Below are 20,502 nucleotides of genomic sequence, written 5' to 3'. Positions count from 1 at the left end.
TGAGGGAATTGTGTTAAAATATTGCTTTGGGTTCTGGGATCTGACTTGACACCCAAGAAAAAATGACTCACTTGCTTGACACTTGGATCAAATGACTTGACTCACCGTCTGCCAACAAACAGATCATTTACTTTAATTTATCAGTTACAAAAAGTACAAATGTTACGCCTTCTGCTTCACTACATTGCTTCATGTACTCCAGGAAGTATAAAGGCACATTGATGTGTAAGATGGAATTTACAGGCTGAAATATCTTAGTATCCAAATATCTTCATATTAATGTGTTTACTCGTGTTTCTTATTTGACAGGTATTTCAGAGATTTCACATATAAAACTGACAAGTTTAATATGAATCCTTTCATGCTTTTACACTAAAATTAACATGTGGTACACGTGAATGCAGCAGAAAACACACTCCCACTGTAAAAAGAGAACATTGAGTACTTTTTCTTTTTTTTTTTTTTTTTTACTCCCGACGCTTATTCCGCCTCCAGTTTCCATGTCGAACAGTAGGTGGCTCTGTGTTCAACATCAAGCCTGTGGTCTCATCTTCTCTGTGCGTGCAGCCTCAGCACAAATGAGCCGCAGCCTCTGCACCTTTACCAAGTTGTCTTTTTCCCTAGTTTCTCCAAAAGCACGCGAACGCACCAAAGTTTGCATTACTTCTCCTCCTCTTCCTCAGTCGCTGAACACGAGGTTTAATAATTCATTGGTTTCATTCACCGTCGGCCAAGTCCCGGAGCGGTAAAGTGGCAGTTTACAAGCTGGCACAGGTGGTTCACCCCGCACCGGCCGCCATTGGTCCAGGAGGATCATAAGTCGGGATCCGGCCGCTGATTGGTCGAACGCAGTCAGACGCTGAGTGAGCTGCGTGGCGTGGATGTGTTTTTTGGGGGGTGTTTGAACTGCAGTAACCTTCCGAGAGTGACAGTCTGGGGTGATGTTAGTTAATGTAACACAGCTTCAGCGCACATCACACGATCTGAGTCACGCCGGACTCTCCCTGCGTGAGACTTTTATATCATGACTTCATGTTCTATTTATTTAAGAAGTTGTACTGTAAGTCAGCCACGAGTACTTCCAGTTTATGCCACTTCACGCTTCTACTGCACTTCATCACAGTACTTTACTAGTGTTTTAAACCGATGCCAACACATGAATGCATCAGTGCTGGTCATCAAGTGTTTTCAACTGAAATGTAACAATCTGCATAGTGAATACTTTTACTTTGGGTACTTTGAGTATATTTTGACACTTTTACTTTACTTGCTTTTAGACTTAATACTGTATTATAGCCACTTTTTAACTATGAGTTTTACCACTGACTGGTGAGCAGTGTGGCTGGATGTAAGCAAAGTACTCTTCATAACATAACTTTGCTCACACAGCACCTTTAAAAACAGTTAGAAAGTGCTTTACATATAACAACAGAAAGCAGGAAGTTGCAGTGGTAATGTCATTCTGAACATAAATGTCAGACAGTGTAACACAGGGAAATAAAATATGTTTGTTCAGAGCTGAAATCATCTAAATCAGGTGTTAAAAGCGGCTTTATACGTGTGTTTTAAGAAAATAGGGCATAAGAATGTAAACACTTACAACGATGCATACGTTGCATTGTAGGTAATGTAGGCACCAGGTTTAAAAAAGAAAGAAGAATGCATGGAATTAAAAAAAGGGTATGTCTCTGTTTCCGCTGTATCGTTTTATGTGAATTAGATTTTTTAACTGTCCATGATGAGTCCAGCGGACTGGTGCCTACATTCCCCACAATGCAACGTAGCCACTGTGTTACATCAGTGAAAGCAATTTATCAGATCACGTGCAGCTTCCTCTAGAGCCAAGGAAGGCTTTATGCTACTTTTTTTTCACACATGCAGTGGTTCTAACCAAGACCGTTAAATACACTTCGATGTGTGAAGTTGGTGGAATTACCCTTTAAGTACAATGTGTGACATGTGACATTGCTACTTTCGGCTCTTCAACCACTAACTGTAACTGACATGAAGTGAGCAGTGTGGCGGACTATGTACATTTATGTACTTTTGAGGTGCAGTACTTTACTTGTAGTATTTAAAATTTCTGCCACTGTCTCTCTGTATTTGAGATGGTAATAATGTACTTTTCATTTAATTGCCCACATAGTTAAAAGACAATCTTATATAAAAATAACAACGAAATAACAAAAAAAACAATAAAACATGACGTGATATTGTTAAAATGTCCTTCAAGTCAAGCAGCTACATTTGAAAAGCCCTGCTAACATCTAGTACATAAGTGATAATCCACTATTGAATGCATCTTGGGAGTACTTTAACCTTTAGTTACATTTACTTAAGAAAAGGGATCTGACGACTTCTTCCTCCTGTGAATGTCAGGGGCTGTAATTAACAGTCACTTCCATTATTGATTTGTATTTCTAGCCAAGGAAATCCTCACTTTTGAGATGTTCTGAGTTGTTTTTTTTGTGTAATAATCAGAACAATCAGCTAATTGTTTCACCATTCAGCTCAACTAAAAGTACATGTTTGGAAGCCCTCCGCAGAAAAAACAACAAAAAACCCTGTGCTCCTCGACCTGACACAGTCTGATGTAATACAAACTGGTCTCCGGTCAGCACTCCGCTCCTACATTCCTCTCTGTCCTGTGTAAACCATTTAACACATATTCAGAGTGAGCCCTTCATCTGCAGGCAGAGGCTGGGATATATTTGAACACTTATGTCAGCAGCAGATGGGGATGTGTCGAGTCCTTTGCCACAATACACTAAAAAAAAACACAGAGTTAGAAACTGAACCAGCGTCGGCTCAGTTTAACAGAGATTGGGTTAATTTTTTACCCAGAAAACTAGACTTATTATGATCCAGTTAAACCGACAGCGATGTAAAAACTAACACCGAGTAAGAACACCTCATAGTTTTTCAACCCTGTGTTTTTTAGAGTGCACAGGGTGAAAAAAAACCTCACCAGGGAACTGAAAACAGCCAGACAAGTCCCCGTCGGATTGTTACCAGAGAACTGCACATTGTTGTTCACAGCAGTCAGCTGTTGGAGAAATAATCAGGTCATTTACTCGAGCACATTGAGCAAAAGCAAATAAATGTTGACTTTAGCTGCATAACTTTTACTTTGAGTTGAGTTTTTACGTTGTTTTATTGCTGCTTTTGCTTCAGTAAACCATCCGAGTACGTCTTCCAACACTGGCATTAAGATTTCTTGCCAGGATGTTTCCCACCAACACCGTACCTGGAGGCCAAATTCAGCCAGAAAAGAGCAGGCTCCTTTCCCAAACACTGTGTAATGATGAGACCTGGATCCAAGACTGTTCATCTTTTAAATACGCCCCTGACAGCCTTTGGCCTCGTTCTCCACAGAATCAAGATTGAACGCTTCCTGCAGGTGATTTGCTGCTATAAGACCGCACTGAGCCCGGAGCAGCGGGATCATCTGTTTCACTTCCGACAGGCCGCACGCGACAGCTCACATTAAGAAACCCAAACAAAAAAAAAGCAAAGTTCAGAGTGTGGCAGTGTGTTTCAATTCGTACCAGAATCCAGTTATAGTGTAAGGGTAACAACAAACTCAAACTAGAGTTTATTTTGACTAAACAAGAGTTGGTGCATGTTGGAAGTCAGGAAAGACGAACCAAGCGGGTTGAGTGAGTTTCACTTTGTGTCTGTCCTGCTTAAATGAAATGTGTGTTTTGTTAGTTGTTTTTTTACAGCAATAAATTACTGTTTCTGCAAATGGAGTCATGTGGCTTTGGCGAGAGAGTTAGCAGCTGTTTCTGGTTAAACAAGAGGGATCTTGTTGGCCACGCAGTACAACAGTCAGTGGCGGAGAAGAGCACTTTAAAGGTCCTATATTTTAGAAAGTGAGATTTTCTGTCTTTATTGATTGTAAAGCTAGTCCAGATATTAAATAAATACAGTAAAAGTATATAAAAAAACAGACAGTGCCTTCAAATGAGCTGTCAGGACTTCTGTAAGGCTGTGATGTCACAACTATACAGTCACCCCCCCCGAGTAGTTACAAAAACACCAGCAGAACTAATACGAAAACACAGTGGGCGGGGCTTGCTCAGGCATGTGGGAGCTGATCAATCATGGCAGACGGGGCTTTTCAGAAACAGGAGCTAGAACTATCACATTTTGGCATAATTTATACCTAACAGCTAGTTTAGCATGTAAGAGTTGATTTAGAACAGCTGCTCTGTTGTTGTTGGTGTTGCTGGCTCAGGCATGTGTGAGCCGGCCAATCAGAGGAGACTGGGTATTCGGAGAGGGGCCAAAACAGAGCGTCTAAGACAGAGCTGCAGCACTGGAGAATACTAGAAAACTGATGAGTCTTCTGAGCATTAAAACATGTAAACCCATTCTAGAAGTCACCCAAAATAAAATTACCAACCACAAACTTTAAGTTACCCTTTAAAAAGAGCTCTCTTGGGAAAGATAACAATCATAGCGTAAATAGTAGCTGTTTTAACCAGGTTTATATCAGAGAAAGCAGACAATGAATTCAGAAAAAAGAAAGAGCAACAACTGTTTGGAATTACGAGTGTATTGAAAATATTGTGAACTTTATTTCAGAATAGAATACAGTTGAGATTTGACGTAATCATTCAGAGTGACAACCTTTTGATCCTCTTCGTCATTAGCGTTGATTTTCGGCGCTCTGGGCAGCAGGAGTTGTTTGCACGGCTTGTGATATTTTTTATTGTCAGGTTACGTTAAGTGCTTTAAGATTACTCATGACAGCAACTTTGTCTGGAAGTCTGCCGTGATGGGTTGAGACTAGTTGGCACATCCACCAGGGCACATAGTTTGCAAGTTAAATCTCACGATTGAACGTTTGCACCAGGCGTTGAGTGAATTAACCTCTGTCCTCTATTTGCATTTACAGTACCTTAATGTTGTCATGCTACCATTTGCCTAAATCAAATGCGGTTTCAGAATAAAAACGACGTTCCACCTGGTGCCTCAGCCTGTAAACATGGACCTCGGTCAGATTTGTTTTGTGGTACTTTGGAATCTTTTTTTGTTTTAAATTGGCAAAATGTGAAGGAGATCAGGAATGGATGCAAGTCATAAGGCATTAGGTTGTATCCTGACTCTTGGGGAAAAAACAAACAGGTGCTCAAATTTGATATATTTTGTTTTCTACGAGTCTGTCAAATCTTGGAATGCAGAAAAACCAGTTCAGTTTAAAGCAAATTTTTTTTTTTAGGTCAATAAGGGGATTAAAAAAATCGAAATAAATACATAAATAAGATTAGCATTCCTCACACCAGAATTGAAGATGAACATAAGCATCGATGCACCTGAATTTTCCTGCATTGACAATCAGCTTTGTGGGACATCAAAGGGAAACCAGACCCCGCCTCAGAAAATCACCACGGCAACAGTTCTGATGATCCAAAAAGCGATGCGGCTCCACGGCACATTACAAAAATAGACACGGTTCTGCCGACGAAAAACACCTCACTACGACACCTACTACAGAATATCATCATGCATGGGTGGCACGTTGTTTTGTAACACCGGAACTGTCGCGCGGCTGGCCCGCCACGTCAACCAACGGGATCTCTCTGCTGCAGATGTTTCGGGAATGAAAAGGAGGAGAAGAAGCGAAGCCACTGATGCCACAATGTTTAAAAAACTTCCACGATGAGTGAAGAAGCGATATCGACTTTAGTGTGCTCTAGTGGACCATTGAGATGGTTATAAATATGTCGACGGTTGGCACGCTCTTGGCACTGCGATGTATTCAGTAAAAACACAAAAAAGTCAATCAAAGTTAAACATTGCAGGGCTCTATAAATTACATTTATCATTTTCTGTTATATATCGAACGGCAGTTTTAAATTCATGATAAATGTGTCCCTTATATTGTCTCGATAAAACTCTAATCGTAACACACACTAAATACAGCGTGTGCAACTACATTTGGTTTGGTTAGAAAGAAAACCAGGTTACACACGGCAAAACACACAGCATGACTCTCGGTTTCCATACAGTTTTGGCGTACTGCAAGTCAGGTTATATGATGGTCTGGGTTCCCTCACTCTTCCATCATGTGCCATATTTCATGAAAGCGACTTTTTCTTTTCTTTTCTTTTGTAACAAAATATGTTTCAAACTCTCATCCCTTTTATTTTCAGATCTTCGAGCGCTCATAAAGTGAACTTATATCAGGACTGTAAAAACTTGCTGTAAACTGCGATAAAAGGCAAGTCACCTAATCAGCTGAGACGACACTCCACATTTCAGTGCTCCACTTTCTTGTCTAGTTTGGTTAATAATTGAGTAATACTTACATAAAAATGATCGGCTACATGACTTTGCATGAAGAATGCACACCAAAGTGGCAAAACAGCGGAGGATGAAGTTGACTTTTTTAAAACGCATCTACTTCAAATCTAAAACATCTTTGCAAGACCTTGGCCTGACTCAAACAATAGAAACTGAGGCCAAGGGCTTAGCAAAATGTGTTTGTTATCCATCTTGAACAATTTTTGTTAAGTTACAGCTACAAAAACCACAAAAACAAGCAAAATGTGGTTGAGGCCCTCATGAAGCTGACTTTTATCCTCAGAGGATGAGAAAATGTAGAGCTGTCAAAGGACTGTGAAGCTTCTTCTTTTCGGTTGTTTTGCCTCGAAGCCGACCACAACTCCAACAAGCTTAGCCACTCCGGTGGCTTCCGTCTCCGGTGCGCTGTATCCGGGCCAGGACCATCTCGTGGGACACTCTCTTGCGGTCCTTGGCCAGGCCCAGGTAGCACATCAGGTCGATGAAGCAAGTGGTAAGGTTCATCTTGCAGCCAAACTCGCTGGTAGCATAGTCATAGGGGAAAGAGTGGTGATAATTGTGGAATCCCTCACCTGTAACGTACAAGAAACAAGTGGTCAACACATCATACTAAAACAAGGAAACCAGTAATAGAACATCAGGGTTTTTCCTCCCACCTCAGTCTTCCCTAACCTGAGGAAAACACTGGTACAAGATATGCATCAGACTCTGCAATGCTTCCTGATGTTTCCCGGACAGTTAGACTGATTAAGGGCTAACAAGTAGCACAAAAGAAAAATGACCTCCCTGATCGTGAGCAATGATCTTTTTTTCGCTCATACTGATTAAATCCACACAGAGGTTGGCTTGTTTTGTTACTTATCTTGCAATCTAGTTGACAGATGTCAGAGATATTTGATGGAAAGTTAAGACAGGCGCCAGCAAAGATTGGTTTTGGTATGTAAAGATCCCTGTTTACTTAGCTCGTAGTACTTAATCATGGTGCAACAGGTGAGCTCTCGCAACCAATGCAGAGACCTACGGTAGCGGTCAACTCGAACAGATGTGTAAATGCCACTACAGGAGAGACTTCATGTTCTCTGCAATTAGGTGGAGATAGTATTTAATGTTGTTTTCCTATCTTTGCTATCTGCTGCCAGATTCGTTTAGGCGTCACTTCTTGACACGCACTGAACTTGAACTTGAACTCAGTGTGCTGCCAAATGTAGGCAAAAGGTGAACATGTCTACTCTGAGCGGTCATGCAAAACGTTAACGGCGCTTTGTCTATATGTGCCATGACTGTTTGTCTGCCATTCCTGTTCTTAATCTGTCTTCGTCTTTTCTTTTGTTAAAACAAGAACATGTGCACATTATCCATACCTATGGCGCTGAACGTGACAAACTTGTTCTCCCGCGGGTTGATGTTCTTGTCATAGGGTCGGTTTCCCCACATGTGAGCCGCGCTGTTCACCAGCCAGGTGGCGTTCAACACCAAGGTGTACCTCAGCAGAGCCGGGACGAAGTAGGCCACCCACAGGGACTCCCCCCACAGGTACCAAGGCACAGACATGGGGACGAAGAAGCACATGAGCAGCACAGACGGCTTGTAATACCTGTCGAGGGCACAGAGTGGGCGGACAGCAGAAAGAATGGAGCTGTTTACATGGTACAACACCAATATTAACCTAATTCACTGCATGTCAGACACCTGATTGTTCACTCTCTTTCACTTTCTTTCACATGACACAGTTCTCACAGAGGCCAACAGTGAGTCAATCTGGACATACATGAATAACATGTTGGTAATTGTCACCTTGTTTAAATACAATGACTCATCCAGCCTGCACTGTAAACACAACTATGCAGCAGTGTGGCCCGTTCTTAATGTGTGGAAAAGTTTATCTTTTCTTTCTTTGCTCTGTATTTGAAGCCAGATCTACCCTGACACTTTGTTTTAGTGCGTCTAACCCAGTTATCACTCTGGTTTAGTGCCCATTTTTTGGATGGCTCCATTTTTTGTCACTTCATTCATTTTTCAGAAAAGCCTTGTCTAAAGGGTTTTAAGCCTGGAAATGAAGCCAGGAAAAAAATGAGTCTTGACTACAAAACAGTTGTTAATAATTATACAAAGATTAAAGAAGTACTTGTCCCTTAAATCATTACAAATAATCTCTTTCCAAAACCTCCTCCAACTCACAATCACTAGCACAGGGCCTGACTTGTAGTGATTTTCACCCATGCATTGAATGCAAAATGCATCCTAGAAAGAAAAATAATGGTTTCTCTCTGGTAACTGTTGCATTAACGGTCCAATCATGGTGGCAAAAACGCTCCAGCCGACATGACTTTCATTTGTGTGCTACCAATGATACTCTTTAGGAATGTGGGTAGCACATATTTTTCCTAGAATGCGATGGATATCATACAGACATGTGGCTTCTACGGGAGCATTTATCATCGTTTTACAATCTGATAGCTCCCGGCTGGCTACGACATGATGGTTTATAATCACCATCCTGTATTAAGAATATGAATGAGATAGTTACTTACGGAACCTCAATGTTAAGCTCTAAAGGGGAACAAACACTGTGGCTCGTTCGATTTTCTTAACAAATCATAATTGACTTTGGCGACTCTAAGCCATGGATACAGCGACAGTGCCCTTGACAAATAGTGTTAGGGTTGAACTTGTTTGGGTTGAATATTTGCACGTGAAAGAGAAAGGTGACTGAAATAGAACGGAAGACTTATAGCCCCAGCCTACTTGCTGTTAGTTAGACAACATAAGATGTAAAATCAACCAATGGCTGAGGCCACTTACTTCCTTTGAAACATTACAACTTTGTCAGATAGCAGGTCAGTGAGTTCCAGCTTGCGTCCTTTCTCGATGACGTCGGGGTGTTTGCGCACCAGCAGCCAGCCGATGTGAGCAAAGAAGAAGCCCCGCACGGCGTTGTGAGGGTCAGCATCTGTCTCTGAATATTTGTGGTGAACCCTGTGGTCTCGGGCCCATTCAAAGATATCATTCTGCGGGTTCAAGTAAATACGGAGATTACACACGCTGTCGACACAACATGGTACTTACACAGTAATGAAGACTGCTATTATCTCAACGTTAAGTGTGCAGATCTGTGCTATCTGTCATTTTTCAAGGTACCTGAAATGCCATGGAGTTAGCAACACCAAGAAAGATCCTTAGAGGTAATGAGGCCTTGTAGGATCTGTGACTCCACAGACGATGAGCTCCGGCAGTGACTCCTAAAGCACTTATCAAAAAACAAAGTACGGCTGTGGGGAGAGAAATGCATCAACAAATTAGTCGGACCATTTCCTACTCATCTCGTCCTGTCATCAATACTTTATTGCACTAATTCACATTGCAATGTTGCATCAGACAGTTTTTGTACTGTCAGTGTTACGTGAACCAGGGGATTTTAATAAATGGGTACAAAAGGGATGTGCAGTATACTTACTATTCATTGTTATGACAATTCTTGAGATGCACTTTAAATACCTGCCTAGACTGTGATGACATTGATGACTACAGATGATCTTAGGCTATTGTTGTTTTTGTCTGTCTGATGTGTTTTTCAAATGTGCCTATATGTTTTGTTGCCACTCTGAGGACATTAAGTTTTTCCAAGACTAAGTACTGTGAGGATAATCCAGCAACAAGTGATTCAGACTCTGATTATTCAGTGTTGACAGGCTGTTACTCATGACGTGTAACCAGTGCTATGGTGACTACAGACAGACATGTGGCTGCATGACAACTAAAGTAGCACATTCTTAAAATCATTTATGAGAAATCTGCCCGAAAACATCGTCCTGCAAGAAATGATTTATCACATATTATGTCATATTATGTTAGCATATCTGTGTAAGTGAAGTGGAGAGCATCCTCTCAGAACCACAAAATAGTTTTTCCAAAAGCATGAATTATTTATGTTCAACTGACATTTTCATTTGTAAAAAAGTAGAAAATACACATTACGATTACATGTATCAGAACAGCTCTCTTATGCAATATTTCTTGAAAATCATTCAAATCTGCCTTTGATTGAACTACTTTAGCTAACACTTTATAATAACTGTCATAAGTAAATGATTACTTAATAGCTAATTTCAGTTTATAGTTACCTCACTGTTAACAAACAATGAAATGCTGTACAAAACATTTATTAAAAATGAATTTGTCTAAAGGGGCACTGTATAGTTTTGGAAAAAAATTGAGACTCGTGAATGTATTATTTACAATATTTATACGGTCATAAAACAAGCTCAGAACTCTTTATTCCATAACTTCACAAGCAAGCCGTCCTCAGAGGAAAAAAAGGTCCAAAGGTGGCAGGGTCCGCCGCATATAAACAAAGTTAAACAGTATCAAATTGGTTGTCTGTGAAAGGAAGCTAATTTATTCTAGTTTACTCATGAAAATCAACCAAGGAAGGTTTTCTCTTCTGGCTGAAATTGCTTGTTCTTCCTTTAAATTACATACTGCACCTTTAACATTTAAAGTTGCAACTGATGTTTACAATACTTTACACATTATTAAAAATACTAAATCGTGTATCTATAAACATGATTTGGAAGGCCATTATAAAGTTGCACTTGACGTGTATAAACCTCTATAATTGCTAAATTAAAATATAAAAAGCATTTTAAATTTTTTTAATTTCCCTGACTATTAACTAAAGTCTTATTAACTATATATGTTTTTTTTATGATGAAGGTGTATTTTGTAGTGTGTTGTTGGTTTGCACTGGCCTTCTTGTTTCACAACGATAACCATGATGAAGGAAGCGGAGGCATGTTATATGATGATGTCATTACATCATATAACATCGGATAAAGCCATTAGGTGATTGCATGTGTGATAAGACGCAGAAGTGCAGCCTCTGTGGTTTTGATTTCATTAGAAAACACTCATCCAAATGAACAAAATGTACCAAAGTAGCATGCAGTTTATGTAATTAACTGGCCACTCTTCCTTTGTCTGCATCCCTGCTATACTGTCGCTGTTATTTAATCAGGAAAGCATGGCCTCTGCTGTTGAGGAGTTCAAGTTATTTTCCTGACAACCATGTACCTAGCAGTTTGCAGCTCCAGGATGCATGCTGTGATGTTACATCTCTTTATGATATACAGTATGAGTGAGCTTTAATCCCACAAAACCCAGGGTACTGGGAGGATCATGCACAGATTTATGCATGCACCAGTGGTGAGAGAGTGGGCCGGGCTGCTGACATAACAGATGTGATGAGGTAGAAAAAAACAAAAACTGTGTGTAATTCCACTAACAGAGAAATGAAAAAAAACAAAAAAAACAACAGAAATGCAGTAACAGGTAGGATTTTTTTGTACTTACACCAAAGCAAGGTCAAAGGAGATGCGGAAGGGATGAGGGAGACGGCGTACAGGGCACCTATATGTAATACAGTCATCAATATGACATTCTTCCAGACGATTATCGTGCCAGGTTTTGGGCCCGCTTTCTCTTTGTATGTGTGATCAAACACGTCTTCTCTGGTGGCCTCTGGAAGAACATCCCCATTTTGGTTATTGGACTTGCGCTGCTTCTTCTCCAACGCCTCCGCCTCCGTCATCGTGGCAGCGGTTTGGTGATGCTCTGGAGCGGGCAAAGAAAATGACAGAAAATTTGGTTTGTCTCGGTGTTTTCGTGTCGAGCTAACGTCACGGCCTAAACACACCTTCTCGCGCTGACCGTTAATTATTGTTCGTGCTCGCTAGCCTAGCAACCGTTAGCTGGCGGGCGCCGCTGGTGAGGAAGAGGATGGTCATGTAACGATGATGCTGAGTTTATAGCTGACATAAGACGTTATCTGCGCTGTGTTCACGTTGGCACAGCACCTGTGGAGTGAAAACATAGCGGGTAAATAACTCACCAAAGACGAGACGAGTAGTAATCGGGATTTTGGGGGTGTTTAGCGGAGATGAAGCGGGTCCGCTTATCCAAAAACTACAGTAACCCAGAAAAGGGAGAGTGATAGTCAGTCAGCTCTGCAGCGAGCGAATCAATAAGAGCTGGAGCTCGTGGTGCCACTGACCAATCGGAGCTCGGATGCCGCCTCAACCTCGCCCTCTGATTGGCTGCCTGTTTATCTGCTGTTCACCTTTTATTCATTCTCCTGCCAGATGTAGCATATATTTACCTCCCCATGGAGAGCAGCGGCTGCTGTCTAGACATGTATTGAATAAATTGCGCTCACTCGTCCATTCACACGTGGATTAAAACGAGTGGAGCAGGGTGAGGAAGTGTTAAATTCTGGGATGAAACTAAAGTTAAGGATCAGGGGAGAAAACAACTAACTGTAAATGGAGGACCCCCCACCCACAGGGAAGGGGAAGTACAGAGATGCTAGCTCTCTTACGTCATCAGCCCCGAAACTTAAAAATTAAGGGAAATGTATATAAATAGTTAGTAAGCAAGTTTGCAACTTTTATCCACTGTTAATAAAGTGTTTTATAAAAATGTGTTTCATTCTTGTATTCGTGTGCGGAACAGCAATCTAATTGCGTCAATCAAATCATGTACAATGCTGTTTACTGCGCAGTAAAACAGCAAACAGACCACCGCTCACATGACCCCAAATTCAAAACGGTTTAATTTAACACATCCGTGAGTTCTCGCCTCATGGCCTACATTTGAAAACAGACGCTTTGTCTCCATCTAGTGGATGAAACAAGGCAGCACGCTCACATGGAGCCTGCGCCGGCTTCATAACTGGCGAACAGGACAACCTATTTCATAAATGTCTAGGTCTTAAGACACTTGCAGCAAAAAAAGTATAAAATAAGAGCCCACATGCGAACAAAATTCGCGAGACCAGTTGATGCATCTATTCGCAGCATCCTCATGACGTCATCGGCCGGCGACTTTATTTACTTGTGGTCCAGTTCAGTTCGCCGCTGCCGCTGTGCCGCCGCTCGCCCGCCGCGATGGAAGTAAACAGGGACGAAGCGGAGCGCTGCATTGACATCGCGACCGCGGCGCTAACCAACAACCAGCCGGACAAGGCGCAGCGGTTCCTGGAGAAGGCGCAGAGACTCTTCCCGACAGAGAAAGCGAAGGGTGAGTTAAAATGGCCGAGCCGTTCGAAGTCAGGGGCGCTTCGGCTGGGGATGTACGCAGCAGCATCACCGGCAGCATCACCTGCATCCCGGATGAGCTCTGCGGCGCATATAGCCGGGGCCTGTGATAGCTAGCACACTAGCTAGCTGGTTTATCATTCCAGCTAATGTATGTCATAATATTGTCATTTCAGGACAAATCCAACTGCTCCTTGTGTTGTTTAAGACGTATTCTGTACACCTGCTCCACATGAAGCAGATGCGTGGAGGGTGTCAGCGATAACACTTACCAGCTGCTTTTCCACTAGGGTGCTAATCCTAGAAAGTCACTGCAAAGACTTCTGTATGATATTTTATCATACAGTTTATTATTCTTGCATAGCACACGCCTAAACCCACCCCTCTCAGCTCTGGACCACGATGCACTGTAAACCACATACACAATAGGTAGCAAAATAAAAATACAGAAAAGTAAGAAACAGACAATGTACTGCATTTTAGTATGACTGCCATGTCTCTGCGTACATGCATCAATGCATATATGCACATCATGTACCCATACAGCAGGTTCAGTACCTCATCCCTGGGCCACTGCATCAGTTGTGTGCCGGCACACTCAGGAGGCTTGTGACATCCCTGCAATCAGATTGCAAATCAATTCAAATCAGTATTATTTATAAAGCCCAAAATCACAATCACATTGCCCCAGTGGGCTTTACAGTGAACGACATCCTCTGTCCTTAGAGCCTTGATTCAAGGGAGGAATACTGAAAAAAAAACACTGTTTATGGGGGAAAAAAAGGTGGAAGAAACCTCAGAAAGAGCTACAGAGGAGAGATCCCACTCCCATGACTGACACACACGCATTAGGTGTTGCGTGTACAGAATGTAAAGCTACTGTTTGTATTCTCAAAACGTTTTCTAATTGAGTAGGTAGTTGTAAAGCTTTCGAAGCCGATACTTTAAAAAAAAGGAACCTTTTTTTTCATGTGAAAAAAGGTTACATTAGAGATTAAATGTGTACTCTTTCAAAGATAGTGTAGCAAAGGGCTGAATGACTTTGAAACAGTTCAGTTTTGTTTCTATCAGTCCTTGTTTCCCTGACACAAAAGGGGAAATACATGACAGCAAAAAACACTGGCATCAGCTGTTAGGATGAATTGTTATTTTTAAACACCAGAATTTCACAATGACTGCATCTGTACTCGTATCATATGTGATGTGTCACACACTCTGCAAATGCATGTGCATAAAACACACATCCGTACAGGCATTACACTGCAGCCAATCAGAAGAAGTTGCTGCAGTTGCAATCAGCTAAGTGCATCCTGGAAAAAAACCCCATCCATTATACATAATTAACTTGGTTCACGGTTGAACTTATGTTGTGTGTCCCTCCTACAGATGGTGTGTTATCAGTATTGTAAAATAAAACCTGAAGGTGTTATATATTACAGATTATTGTAAGGGGGACAATGATTATTATGGTGAGGGCTAAGTCTCTGGTATTTAGGTCGAAAGGAAGAAGAAATTCTGACAGTACCGGTTGAGCTGTCTTCTCACTAGCTGTCCACCTGAATGAGTTTCATTTTGAGCACTTTACTTATCCATTATCTCCAAACAATAAGGCAGGATAGCGTTTTCATCAACAGCATTCATCAACAAGTATTATACAGGAAGATAAATGACGCGTATTGATTAGAATCAGGTCTGAGTATTATAGACAAATACAAACACGTGACTTCAAACTGATGGGAGGCACAGTTTCTCCACATAATCAATCAAGGGCAACCAGTTTCTTCTAATCTAAGTATCCCCCGAACACAACATATACATTCCTGATATATTGTCTCGTTGATATCAAGTATTATGAGTATTGTGATATATTGGTTTATGCAGGCATTAAGAATAGTTACCTAAATCTTTTATATGTATATACAACAATTAAAACACCGGTTTTATGATGTAGCTCAATGTATTCAGGGGGAATTATAATGGCTCCTGTTAGTTCTAACCTTCAGGCTATTTCTGTCTTTTTTCCTTGTTGTAGCACATAAATACATTTGGATATTTATGCATTTGGTCTCGAATAGTAGTAATAGTTCTGTGTTTTTATGAATATCACGGAGTCCTATTGGTTACATTGGAATATTCTTCAGATTTTAATTAGAGCTTGCTCATAAAATCCAAAGTGTAAGACCGCAGGCGAATAAAAAGAACCTACAAAATCGTAGCTATTAATATTAGATTCCTAAAGGGCACCACGGTTGCTTCTCTGACAATATTGTATTCGTGCCCTTACGTAGCTGTTGCAGGCATCTAAAAATGTCATGATGAGTGCTTGTCTGAATGTCTTTGCACATCACCGTTATTGTATCTCTTCTAGTACTGCTGGAGCTAATAGCAAAGAATGGATTCACACCCAGGCAAGGCGGCCACTCAGACTTCAGTGGGGCGTCGGGGCCTCGGCAGCGGCAGACCAACCACGAGGACGCCAGACCTGAAGGAAAGCCCTCAGAGGCCTCGAAATCCTATACGGCAGATCAGCTGGAGGCTGTGAAGAGGTGAGGCTGAGAATCACGTACATCAGAAGTTGGTTATGAGGAATAGTCGACTCCTGACACTGACAAATCATGTCTTCTCTGCACAGGATAAAACAATGTAAAGACTTCTATGAAATTCTCGGGGTCCAGGCGGACGCCTCCGAGGACGAACTCAAAAGATCGTATAGAAAACTCGCGCTGAAGTTCCACCCAGACAAGAACCATGCTCCTGGTGCTACGGAGGCTTTTAAAGGTGACCAGCATGACCTATAATCCATCAGTTCATTAACATGTGTGGTTTTGAAAAGTTCCTTTTGGCCTTTTCCTGTGATGCTCAGCCTAATCATTTCTCTTCTACAACAGCTATTGGGAATGCATATGCTGTTCTGAGTAACGCTAACAAAAGAAGACAGTACGATCAGTGTGGAGAGGAGAGGAGGCATCCGTCCACACACGGCCCAGACAACGGAAACTTCGAGCCAGACATTTCACCCGAGGACCTCTTTAATATGTTCTTTGGAGGAGGCTACCCCACAAGTACTGGTCAAACTCGTGAGACATTTTTTATTGTAATGCTCTCGCCACGGTCCGTCTATTAACGCGTGCTATTTTGATCCAGGCAACGCTAATGTCTACACTAACGGGCGGATGCGTTACCCGAGGCGAGAGAGGAGGGAGCGCCAGCGAGATGTAAGTTTATTATTAGAGCTCCTGCAGAATGCAGACGTGCATGAAATGTGAAGCGATTGTCGAACAGCAGGGGGAGACGTTGTGTTATCTTTGATTTAACCTTTTGAGGTACATGCTGCAATATTCAAGTGTCTTTCAAATGTTTTAGGACAAAAAAATACAGTGAGTGGAATGTGTTATATTATTATTATTATGTTTTTTTTTTTTTCAGTTTTAGTTTCCAGAGTGGGTTTGCTTAATTCGAGTTAGTATTTTATTATAATACTGGGGGGTGTTTGCTAGAGGAACATTTTGAAATTAGTATCACAACACAAACACAACAGCCAGTCTCAATAAACATACACACCAATGCCTCCTCATGCCTATATTGTCAAATAAAAGCTATTAGTAGATGTCGATTGTAGATTTTCTATGAATTTCTCTTATATTTCTTTTGTACACATCATTGTTCAGGTTAATCATCTTTTTATTCTAATGTCTAATGTTTTTATTTTGTATTTTCAGTTCAAGTTCCCATCCAGTCAAAAATGTGTTGATCTTTCACGTCTGTACAGTCGACCGTTTGAGACTAGAAGGCTGTGTTCACGTTAATTGCTGAAAGTTTAGTCTCTAGTGGGTCTTGGAGCGTGATTCTTCACGTTATAAATAGTCTCCAGTGCACAGACAGCGAGTGTGTGCAGCAGTGAAATGAAAAAAAATGTTGCATCTTCATGTATTGTGGAAGGCATAGGTGCAATTTTAAGGACATTCATATGGTCATTTTACTAAATCTGTAATTGTTGGAGCTAGTTTTAGCTCTCAGTTTAAATTGGATTTAAGATATTTGACACTGAAGTGTTTTCTTTGCAGGGAGGACTCGCTCTGTTCGTGCAGGTCATGCCTATCCTCATCCTGGTTATCGTGTCCGCCCTCAGTCAGATCATGGTCAACAGCCCCACCTACAGCCTCAGCTTCAGGCCGTGAGTGTGATCCCCGTTCTGTGCGCCCGCCAGAAGGATGTTAAATAGCAGAACTAACTTGTTGTTCTGCAAAACTCCTAAGACCTCAGACTGAAGATTGCGTAAAACCCGAGTTCATGACCGTGTTTGAAATGTGGCTGATGTGCAGATTAACCAGCCCCAAAAATAGATTTCATCATCTTTAGCTGTGTTGACCTTTCACCCTCACGTGTTTGATTTAAAGAGAACATCTTGACGCTGCCTCAGTTTGATTCCAAATAATCACAGGCCCTCTTCTGTGTTTACAAGACTCCATGTGTCTGGCCTCTCTCCACGCCGCCTGCCTTTGTGTTCCAGATACACTTCTGTAGTTTCTGGCGAGGAATGCGAGCCATTATTGGCCACGTTTGCAGAGACAGAGCCTATCGTCCTCGTGCTGGGTTCCGATCGCGTGACACCTCGTCCCAATAATTTGTTCTCCCGTCCCCACGCAGGTCAGCAGGTTACACGCAGAAGAGGCTCACTGAGAACCTGAAGGTGCCGTACTACGTGGGGGAGCATTTCTCCAAGGAGGTCAACGGAGTGAATCTGAAGAATTTGGAGCGGACGGTGGAGGACGATTATATTTCCAACCTCCGCAACAACTGCTGGAAGGAGAAACAACAAAGTATGCTTGCCAGGGAAACAAATCGTGCTTGTTTATCTATTCATTTGGCTGTTGTTTCTGCCATTATCTATCAGTTCTGGGAAAATGCTTATGACGATTATGATCTAATATCCCTCATATATCTTTCATGAGATGTCTCTTTGATTTCCTACAGAGGAAGGCATGCTTTACAGAGCCCGCTATTTTGGAGACAACGATCTGTACCAGAGAGCGCAGAGGGCTCGCACGCCCAGCTGCGCCAAGCTGTCCGAGATCACGGCTTCATTACACGGTTGAGGCCGCCTTCCTAAACTCAAAGCAAGTTTCCCTCATCTCTGAACGCATCGTGTCGTGATTGTCTGCGTGTTTCGTTTCATTTCACAAACGTAAACGCCGTCGTCTCTTTTTTCCTTTTCCACCCCTCCAGGTTCTCCGGAGTCAACACAAAAACATTATCGGCTGTAAATACAAGAGCTTTAACAATTCTGGAAGAAGATGACTCAAACAGGCAACACGAACAAACCAGCACCGATCTGCATCAAGCTGACCACGCGAACCCGGCTGACAAACCGTTTTTCGTGGAATTTAAGTATGTGAAATGAAAAATATGTCATGTTATAAAAAACGATAATGTTTTTCGAAAAATGGAAACGCCACTTTTAAAAGAGCTCGTCCTCCCGACGAGACAGAGGTCTGGAAAACCTCCACGTGAGCCATTTAGATGAGAGAGGTCACGTTTTTTTTTGTTGTTGTTGTTGTGAGAATGCCGTTCGAAAGCCACACAGCGAGGTTAGATGTAGTTGTGCGGATGTTATTTATGTAGCAGTCGACTAGATATCACAGTGAATGCTTCCTCTTTGCTTTTAATGCTGTCAGATCAGCGGGGGAGATACAAATTTGGGGGGGTGGGGGGGGGCTGATTTGACTTTAATGCACATTCTGAAACTATGCAGGAATAATGTGAAACCTCTGATCAATATACACTCATGTCTAGGGTTTGGAAGACACTTGAACACCTGAGATTCTTCTTCTGCTGTGTGTGTGTGTGTGCGTGTGTGTGTTTGTGTGTGTGTGTGCGTGTGTGTGTGTGTGAGAGAGAGATAGCAATTAGGAAATTTCCCTTTACACTTTGCCTCCTGTAGTTGTCTTAAAGATAGAAATATATACAGTAGTTTAACTTTAATGGAACTTCACAATAAAAGCCAAGAGAATGAGAGACGTGCCTTCTAACAGGTTCTAGTTTTGGAGCATAATGTCTCTGTTGGGGGAAAAAAAGCAATCTTTGTCACACTTTTTAAGTTTATAGTATGCTATTTATTTTTTTTGTATTATTTATTTAAAAAAAAAAAAGAAAAAAAAAAGGATTATCAGACTAAGAGAACAGTACAAACCCTGCTCACTTTTTTCCACCTTGTTTTTACTCCCTGATGAAAATAAATATGGATGCTTAAAAACGGTGTTGGTCGTGACTCAACGCTCCGAGCACAAACGAGCACAGAGTGTGGAGACAAAAAGGCCCGTCAGCACATTCGGCACATTGAAGTCAGCGAGCCGGCTGACTGAGCCTGGAAACATGGCTCCGCGCACGTTCACATTTTTGGGTGACGTGCAGCATGTGCCGGGCAGGAACTGCTCTGCCACATTCTCTGACCGCAAAATGTTCTCAGCTGATTCCGGCAGATGTTGCACCTCTGAGTTCGAGTTTTGAGTTGGCGTAACTTCCCTTTGAACTCTGTGCGTGATAGGCCTGTCAGCTGAGCTACGCCACAACATGTCAGGACACTCTTCAGCACTACAACTGGTCTCATATTTTAGAATTAGTTTGTTAAAGAAAAAAAAAAAAGCATGTGGTTGTATATTTAGCAGAATCAAACACTTTTCAGCTTTGCCTAGTATAGTCATTTAAAAGGTGCAGTAAGCAATTCTGGAGAAATATAGTTGTCTCATTCCCAAGTGGACAAAAAAAACTGCTTTTAGGGAATGACAAAATCCCCATCTACTGTATAGCTCCAGAAATGTTTTGTGGACTTCAAAAGTCCACTTTACTTTCTACCGACACAGGGTTTGCAGATAATGACTGAATTTTCATTTTTGGCTTTACTTAGCCTTGAACTATCAACCATCTTCCTCCAGAAACACATGCACCAACATGCATTTGCAGCCGGCCTGGCTTTAAAAATAGAACAGAGGTTTGGATTGCAACACACACAGAAGTACTGTCAGCCTTTATTTGGTGCTTTATTTCATGTTCAGAACCTCATATACTTAACTTAATAAAATACAAAATAAACTTCAATTTT

The 20,502-nt window shown here is 41.6% G+C and overlaps 2 protein-coding genes across 2 annotated transcripts; one reads left to right on the top strand and one right to left on the bottom strand.

Annotated features, from left to right (window-relative positions):
- Positions 1-4,545: 4,545 nt before the first annotated feature.
- scd (stearoyl-CoA desaturase (delta-9-desaturase)) lies at positions 4,546-12,361 on the bottom strand. Its single transcript, XM_030400656.1, has 6 exons — positions 12,200-12,361; positions 11,662-11,922; positions 9,451-9,581; positions 9,115-9,320; positions 7,674-7,906; positions 4,546-6,884 (listed from the first exon to the last, which is right to left on the bottom strand). Exons 2-6 carry the CDS (start codon positions 11,897-11,899, stop codon positions 6,685-6,687), a joined length of 1,008 nt encoding a protein of 335 aa, XP_030256516.1. The 5' UTR covers positions 11,900-11,922; positions 12,200-12,361; the 3' UTR covers positions 4,546-6,684.
- Positions 12,362-13,038: 677 nt separating this feature from the next.
- dnajb12b (DnaJ heat shock protein family (Hsp40) member B12b) lies at positions 13,039-19,656 on the top strand. The gene is made up of 9 exons (XM_030400655.1): positions 13,039-13,386; positions 15,772-15,949; positions 16,036-16,181; positions 16,292-16,465; positions 16,548-16,618; positions 17,468-17,577; positions 18,051-18,223; positions 18,378-18,520; positions 18,630-19,656. Exons 1-8 carry the CDS (start codon positions 13,254-13,256, stop codon positions 18,497-18,499), a joined length of 1,107 nt encoding a protein of 368 aa, XP_030256515.1. The 5' UTR covers positions 13,039-13,253; the 3' UTR covers positions 18,500-18,520; positions 18,630-19,656.
- The last annotated feature ends 846 nt before the right edge of the window (positions 19,657-20,502 follow it).

Source organism: Sparus aurata, chromosome 20, assembly GCF_900880675.1.
Source record: "Sparus aurata chromosome 20, fSpaAur1.1, whole genome shotgun sequence".
Taxonomy (NCBI): Eukaryota; Metazoa; Chordata; class Actinopteri; order Spariformes; family Sparidae; genus Sparus; species Sparus aurata.
The sequence above is the reverse complement of the archived record's forward strand: the minus strand, read 5'-3'. Positions and strand labels throughout refer to the sequence as shown.